The sequence below is a fragment of the Hippocampus guttulatus genome, chromosome 13, assembly GCF_054856545.1.
Source record: "Hippocampus guttulatus isolate MCC_2025c chromosome 13, RoL_Hgut_1.0, whole genome shotgun sequence".
Lineage (NCBI taxonomy): Eukaryota > Metazoa > Chordata > Actinopteri > Syngnathiformes > Syngnathidae > Hippocampus > Hippocampus guttulatus.
The window spans coordinates 19,480,836-19,489,103 of NC_141273.1; the positions used below are offsets into that span (position 1 = coordinate 19,480,836).

Below are 8,268 nucleotides of genomic sequence, written 5' to 3' on the forward strand. Positions count from 1 at the left end.
ATTGGTAAAGGAACAGAAGGAGTTTGTTGGTACACACGTTGTACTGTCTCGGCCAGAATTGGACAGTCAGCTAAACGCATCTTCTACACCACGACTCTGAAGACGTTATTCTTAGTCCACAGGTTTAATGATGCAGAAAAAGGTGAAACTGGAACATAAAATACAATATTACTTTGAATCCACAACCAACGGAATAAAATAACATTACCTCAATCGCGACATTAGCGAGACGTCATGGTGCTAACACAATTAGCGAGCGCTAGCTCAAACCCTAACATGTTCTTTTTTTTACATTGTCGAGCAGCATTTCTAACACCAAGTGCCACAGAACTGTTCACCAATAACAAAACAAACTTGTACATACCCACGATGCTACCAAAGGCGTGAGATGTATGTGGATTGTGCTGGATTAAACTTGACTACCATACGTTTCTCTCTTGGTGACGATCTATCGCTCCACTTTCTGCTTCCGCGTACGTGTCTTCCGCTTTCATGATGTCACGTCCAGTTGTGAACTACGCTGCTTGCAATGAATCAATAAAGTTACGTTGTATAAAGAAAATACTCTAGCATAGAAATATTAACGTTACTTCAGTGTAATTTAAATAAAACATTCAAACTTAGATTAACTGTAAATTGGGGACAGAACACACGTCCTCACAGAAACTGATGTATGATGTTCCAGGTAGCAAGTCATCTGCTTTGTTTTTAAATTCCGAGTGAACCAAAAATGGAGTGTCGGTGCATGCATCAGGCACCTCAACTGGGGACACGGTGCGTCAAGTAGCACAGATGGAAGCATTTCAAGCACGAGTTTCTGATTGATTTAGAACAGAGGTGCCCAACATCTTTTCACCGAAGATCTACTTTACAAGCAACCAACCTCCCCCGATCAACCTATTACCGCGCTCACACACACACACACACACGCGCGCGCACCCATGCACACGTGCATGCCATGATGAGCCACAACTATAACGGCTCCTAACCTGAACGAAACTTAAAAATAAAGTAGATACAAGAAAGTAGATACAAGAGTTCGTGGGTTTGTGAAAAGGAATTCACTGCCTATCTTTGTCGAGACCTGACTTTTGCAGGATGCTAAGTGCAAAAACATGACTATCGTAGCTCACGTGTACCAATTTAAATTATTGTAGCGCTCCAGATTCCCATTGCTTGCCAGTGCCATCTGTGAATTGCAGATGAAACAAAATTTTAAAGGGAATAATGAAAAAAGAAGTATTGCAACAGCTTTGATCGCAAACTGCAATTGCAGACTGCTGACCACGAACAACTTCCGGTAATGCAGGTCATGTACCACCGTAGGTTAGATGTGACCTGCTTTTTTCTTTAATTTTTTGGAATACTTTTTTTTTGTGAAAGATTCAAATAGGATGCTTCGGGTGCAGTGTGCACTAACACCAACATATATCATCAATCATCACCAACAATAATGCGCACACAAACACACATCCCCCCGCCCCCCATTTCTCTCTACACTCCTTTGCGATCAACTTGGGAATAGTCCTCGGGCTACCGGTCAATCGCGATCGACTGGTTGTGCACCCCTGGTTTGGATCATAGGCTGCGTTCGGAAAATAATGGGATCGGAGTGCACTTTTCCTTTCCGAACACACACCGTCAGAGTAATGCACAAGCGTAAGGGTGAATTTCCGAACATGCCCTACACAAAAGTGTGTGTATAGCAGTACGTGGCTGTGCAGGAGTGAATATAGATGATATACAGTACCTTAATTTCACAACCATACGGCGCACTGCATTAAAAAGCAAAGTGTCAGTGACGGGTGCCATGTCTGTTTAATCACATACACAAGACGCATTTTGTTATTGGATACAGGCATGGTAAAATGTACTTTTGCTTAAAAAAATATGGTAGCGTGCATGTTTTTAAAAAGGCAGCGGCAGCAAAACTGGTATGGTTGTACTTCGTTGAAGTATTTGACAATGTACTCATATTGTTTTTTATCAATCCTCATCCTCAAATACATTCAAAGTCCTAATCTTCTGTATCCGAAATAAACAACTGTTCAGAATCAAATATGCCAGGTTCCTTCATGTCATTGTTAGAGTCAGTCTCGAGAGTTGCCATGCGGGTCCTCAGAAAGGATGCCGGCTTTTGTGGCGTCACTCGCCCGGTGCTGCCTCCCAGTCTTTGGAAACCCGTGTTCGCCATCGCTCCCACGGCACTCGCAACTTCACTTTGGCCGTTTCTGTCCATTACCACGGCAACCAAGCACAACAGTAAAAGCCGATTACACGTGCCCCATTGTGCGTATCGGTACTGTCCTGGTCCCTTTCTCTACAGTGTGGTTCACCAGGATGTCGAAAGTGAGTGGCACCAACTCCATGTTGTCATGTCGTGTCATGTCGTGGTTGGGCTTGATGTGTTGGTCGGCAATCTTTTTGCTGTATTTCAAAATGCAAAGTATGCCTCTTCCTCATCACTTGCCGTAGCCCAAGTGATTATTTTAGATTGGTTGAGAGAACAGTCGGTAATGGAAGCAAAGTCATGCTGGCAGGGCTGCAGAATAAGGGATTAAAATCTCCAAGCATCCACCAGTGTTTTGGGTAAATAAAAGTTTTTTAACAAATCCATCTCTGTCACCTCTTTCATTGCAAATATCGCATGTTAGAACTTGGAGACCTATGACTATTACCATAATACAAAATGGTCAATGTATTTGATTTTATGGCTAAATGTAACTTGCGGCTTTTAAGCGGATGCGTTTTGTATTGAGCAAATTCTGGGTGTACAGTGATCCCTCGCTATTTCGCGGTTCGTTTATCGCGGCGTCGGTGCATCACGGATTTTTTCAAACATTCATAAAAAATATATATACCTGTATATATACTGTGTGTATATATATTTTTTTTGGAAGTCCGCAAAAATCAGTGTCTAAGTGTTGTTTACTATGCGTGCTAGTGTGTGCGCACTCTGCTCTCGCGCGGAAGGTCCACGTGGGGCACGGGTGTGTGCGTGCACGCATGGGCTCGCAGGTGAGTGTTTGTGTGTTGCTGAGAGAAAGAGAGAGACAGAGAGAGAGAGAGAGAGGAGGCTTATAAGAACAAAAGCAGGTCTCTTTCATCCTTAATTGTCGTAATTGACTAATCATAAACACGTCTGCTGCACAAGCTGAATCACTGGCCTGTGTGTGTGTGTGTGTGTGTGTGTGTGTGTGTGTGTGTGTGTGAGAGAGAGAGAGAGAGAGAGAGAGAGAGAGACTTATAAGAACAAAAGCAGGTCTCTCCATCCTTAATTGTCTAAACAACCTTAATTGACTAATCATAAACAGTCTGCTGCAGGATCGCTTGTGTGTGTGTGTGTGGGTAGTTTCTGCTTGGCTCTCGACGAAGGCGGACGCTTTTTGCACAGCTCCTGCCCTCACCCCCCACCCTCTCCCTGCTCGCCACTTAGTCTTTGTGCTGTCTTTGTCTAACATTTTCCTAGCCTCCTACCGTATTTTCATCCGAAGAACTAACCATGGAATTAGTTGGCTGGTCTCTCGATGCAATCGACAAAAATGTTTCGACGGAAAGAGCAGGCAGTGGGGAGCCTGCTTGCCCTCCGGGGACATTTGCTGCCGGATACGCCCTGGAAAAGAAAGTGGAGACCGGTGTGCCTGGCAATACTGTCCGTGGAGGATGTGGAAGACATCTCCATTATTGGCCTTTTGATAACAGGTATGCTGCTGTTTGGTGTTGGCAGCTTTCTGTTCTATCGCAAAAATCAACCGACGGGAGCGGCTTTATTGGAAGTGAAGAAGCTGCCGGTCATTCTGGATGGTTTGGCGCGAATGTCCAACACTCAGAATCAAGCGGGGACTGAGCTCAACCGCAATATTGTTGCGGTTTTGGAGCGACTCCGCGCGATCGACAACAACATGGAGAAGTTGGAATCCGCGCTGCGGAAAGAGTTTTCGGATTCGGCTGATCGGCGCCAGTGAAGAGATACAGACCACAGACTCAAGGCTGTCTGAAATTGTTGGCGGCCTTCCCTCCAAAACAAACAACGCTATCTGGCCCTTTCCCCTGGATGGAAGTACGCATGGAATCTAGGGCCCCCACCATCACCCCCTCCTTCTCGGCCATGGACTGATAAGCCGGGACTGTCTTCATGATGAGCAGACCTCGACGAAGCAGCTATGACCTGTACACGCATACACATACACAACTGGACAACCACACGCGCATACACATCCTTGTTCATTGCTCCGATTCTTTTTCCCCCGTGACGTGGTTTGATCTGCAGAGCGCACGTGTGTCTGTGCAGCTGGCCATGTCGCGGTCACCCCCCTCCTCCCCCCCTTCCCATTCATCCTCCCCCTTATTACATGTTATGTCTTGTGACTTGTTGTAACTGTCATATGCTTATTTATGTGCTAGGGTCTTTTTTTTATCCTGGACTTAAATTATCCTGTTTTTTTTTCCCTCTCCCTACCCAGCGTTTTCCTTTCTGAATTCTGATTGTAATTTCCCCATTGCGGGACAAATAAAGGATATCTTAGTGTGTGTGTTAGTGCGCTCTGCTCAAGCGCAAATGCCCACGTGGGCAATTTTTTAAAAATATATATGTTAATTGGTTGCTACTTCGCGGATTTTCGTTTATCGCAGGTGGTTTTGGTCCCCATTAACCGCGATAAACGAGGGATTACTGTATCTGTGCCAAGAGTACTGTAGATAAATGCCAAGCAGATCATCAGGTCACCCAATTGTGTGCCAAAGAAGCCTGCCCAAACAACAAACTGACATAAATGCATGATGTTATTTGTACTTATGCATCAGCATTTCTTGTTCATCAAAAATCAAAAGGACAAAAGATGAAGAGTGTTTGTTGCTTTGTGTTTGTAGTATTTTAGAAATAATTTTCTTTTGTTTCCAAAGACTGCAGAAATGTATTTTTGATTTGCATGTTTGACATTCAGCAAAAACTCTTAAATGTGCATTAACACCACAAACAGGACTTCAGTGTAAACAGTACCAAACGAATACTTTTAGCTCTCAAATGAGCTTGCATTTAGGGTTTATGCCAGTGCTAAAATTGTAACCCTTTTCGAATTTGCTTCCTTTGCAGACTGTTGTTCCGGGCACTTCACAACACCATGCACTTGTCTGCTCTGATGCAAACATCTCTCAGGGAAGTAGAATGAGAGAAGTGCCAAGGAAGAATGCAGCACTACAGCTTAAACACTCTGTGGCAGCCAGAGTGTGAGGACAACCCCACTTGGAGCCCAGCACAAAATCAATAATAATGGTCTGCACTAGAAAATAAAGAATGACAGAAATATTTTCGAGATGAGTATTTTCGCATTGAAGACTACCGGTACCGTTAGCTTTGCCCAATTCGCTCCATGTTTTCTGTTCACACACTATGAGCTTTTCAGGAGTACTTGATGCTATTGCAAATCTAATTCCAGTGAAGTTAGGTCGTTGGGTTAAACAAATAAAAACTGAATACAATATGATGAGCAAATCATGTTCAAGCTTTATGTAATTGAATACACGACAAAGACAAGATATTTAATGTTCAAAGTAATAAACATGATTGTTTACAGCAAATAATAATTTACCTAGAATTTAATATCTGCAACACATTCCAAAAAGCTGGGACAGGTGGCAAAAAAAAAAAAAAAAAGTTGAGGAATGCTCATCATGCACCGATTTGGTACATCCCATGGGTGAACAGGCTAACTGGGAACACTGTAGGTGGGTGCCATGATTGGGTAAAAGAGGAGCTTTCCTTAATTGGTCAGTCATTGACAAGCAAGGGTGGGCGATGGGACGAGCGTCACATTTTTGTGAACAACTGCGGGAGAAAATAGCAAAACACTTTCAGGACAATGTTCCTCAACGTGCAATTGCAAGGCGGAAAACCGACATTGAATTGATCCCAGAGATGGCACTGCATCAAAAACCAACATCAATGTGTAAAGGATGTCACCACATGGGCTCAGGAATACTTTAGAGAACCACTGTCAGTCAATACAGTTCAGCGCTACATGGGTAAGTGCAACTTTAAAATCGACTATGCAAAGCAAAAGCCATTTATCAAAAACACCCAGAAAGGCCCCCTGCTTTTCTGGGCCCGAGTTTATCTAAGATGGACTAATGCAAATTCGAATCATGTTCTGTGGTCTGAAGAGTCCACATTTCACATTGTTTTTGGACGCAATGTGTAAGCCCCATAAACCATCAAAACTCTCAGTAAACCGTGCTGGCACATGTACCAACACTTTATGAGGATTAATTTACTTTATAGCGCCATCAAGAGTTCACAAAAATCTACTACAAGCTAGTTTCCCTCTCCAAAACAGGTCATAGGACCACAGTGAGGACACCGTATTAGAACCAGGAATGTGCTTGTGTTACTTTGTGTTAGTGCTTGCAAATAAATAAGGAGAATTGAAATATTGATATTGACAGCATCTAGGTTTTTATTTAAAAAAAAAATGTTTCCAAAATGGCAGGACTGGGGCTTTTCCGTTTGTTTTTTGTTTGTTTGTTTTTTCTGAGGAGGGTTTCATTTCTGAAAACAGTTTGAGCTCATCCAAACCATTTTCAACTTTTGGATTTAGGCCCTCCATTCATGTTAAACAAGGCTGACTCAACCTTTGTATAATGTGTCACAAAACAGTAAGGGCAAGAAAAATAAGAAAAAACAGCATCAGGATCTGAGAATAAGTACAGTAAGGAGAGTCAAACCGTGGACTTGGACAAAAAAAAATTGATGCGAGACTGCAGCAAATGTTTGTTCTAATGGTGACTAAAAAGCCTTGCTAATCACAAACGAATTCAAGCTGACCTACGGGCACAACGTGTAATCATGATAGCTTGTCGTTAAATGAAAAAGGGAAACAAACAATGGGATGGGCAACTGGCAGCCCTTAATTACTTTTTGAAGATAATAATGTTTGCTGTAGTGGAACAGTTTAAAGTTGCAATTACCTTGTTCACCACTGGATTGCAGATATTGCATAAGAACACTTCCAACCCCAAGACTGTACAGTACTTCTCCACCAGAGAAAAAGTGAGCAGGGGGCCTCATTGCTTTTGAAGTCAAGATGGCGCCCGAGTAGGCAGCCGTCGGCAAGTGCTCTCATGAGCCTTGCTTTTTTGTTTTGTTTTTTGGTTTGTTTTGTCACTTTGTGTTTGTTGTTACATCGTGTGGACCTGATGTGGACTTTTTTCAGCATTTTTTGGCCACGACATTCATCAAGGAGGAAACTCTGTCCTTGGTGGTTGCGCCTTCTCGGCAGCATGGGTATACCAGCACTGTTTTTGCCTGGGAGGAATGTCGGCGCCATTTGACTGTCGTTGCTGGACAGTCCCGTGGCGCTTGTGTCTTGCGCCTGTTATGGGCAGCATTTTTCACAGCCCCACTTTGTTCAGCGGAGAGATCGGTGCTGTTGAATGGTCTGCGACTGGATGGATGTACGGCTTAGGAGCCGACGATGAGAAGAAAGGAGCGTTAGCGCTTGGAATTGAAGTGGATTTACATGGGACAGGAGATGTGAGCCAATCTCTTTTTCGTCAATGGACGCTACAGCTTCGTGTTTGCTTTCAAAACTTAGCTTGTAGCAGACGTGTGCACATTTTCAGCATGACGTCTCTGATCCACTGGTGAAAGGACACTTTGATCCTCTCCTCTTTCATCTATAACTGCTTCAGACAACAAAGTGTATGCAGAAAAGTGGTGAAGATTGCATGACTGTCTGTGTCCTATGTGTTGAGTTGTGTTATTTTTTTTTAATTTTGACTTCAAAATGGCGCAGCGTGAGTGGCTGCCTTTCCAGCAGCTCCTATATTTTGTTGTTCTACTTCTTCCTTTCATAACTTTGCTGCTGTGAATCGGGAATTTCTCCATTGCGAGACTAATAAGGTTTTCTTATCTTATCATGTCGAAACACTTGCGTGGCTGTCATAATAAAACACATCGTATGGCGAAATCCACACCCCACCACACTCAAAAAATGATGTATGAATCTCTATGTCTACATCAGGGGTCTAGAACCTTTACCCCGTGGGCCAAATGCAGCCCGCAGGACACTAGGTTGAGGCCCCCGCCTTGCTATGAAAGTTTAATGTTAGTGCGGCCCCTGCAAGTTTCATATGGATGCTGTATGTGCTGGCACTATCTCTGTGGTAAATAGTCTTGCTGGAATGAGAAATCTCGGCCAGAGGCATCATTGGACCAATCTTCATCGAAGAATCTGGCGCAGCAGTGACAGTCACCAAGGAGCGGTATGTGAA

The 8,268-nt window shown here is 43.5% G+C and overlaps 1 protein-coding gene across 4 annotated transcripts in view; it reads left to right on the top strand.

Moving 5' to 3' along the window:
* Positions 1–5,483, top strand: part of atp10d (ATPase phospholipid transporting 10D) — a 91,563-nt gene extending 86,080 nt beyond the window's left edge. For all 4 annotated transcript variants that reach the window (XM_086128036.1, XM_086128037.1, XM_086128039.1 and 1 more), the window contains one exon: positions 5,093–5,483. In XM_086128036.1, the coding sequence (XP_085984162.1) occupies positions 5,093–5,168 (76 nt within the window). In that variant the 3' untranslated portion in view covers positions 5,169–5,483. The remainder of the gene's footprint in view (positions 1–5,092) is intronic.
* The last annotated feature ends 2,785 nt before the right edge of the window (positions 5,484–8,268 follow it).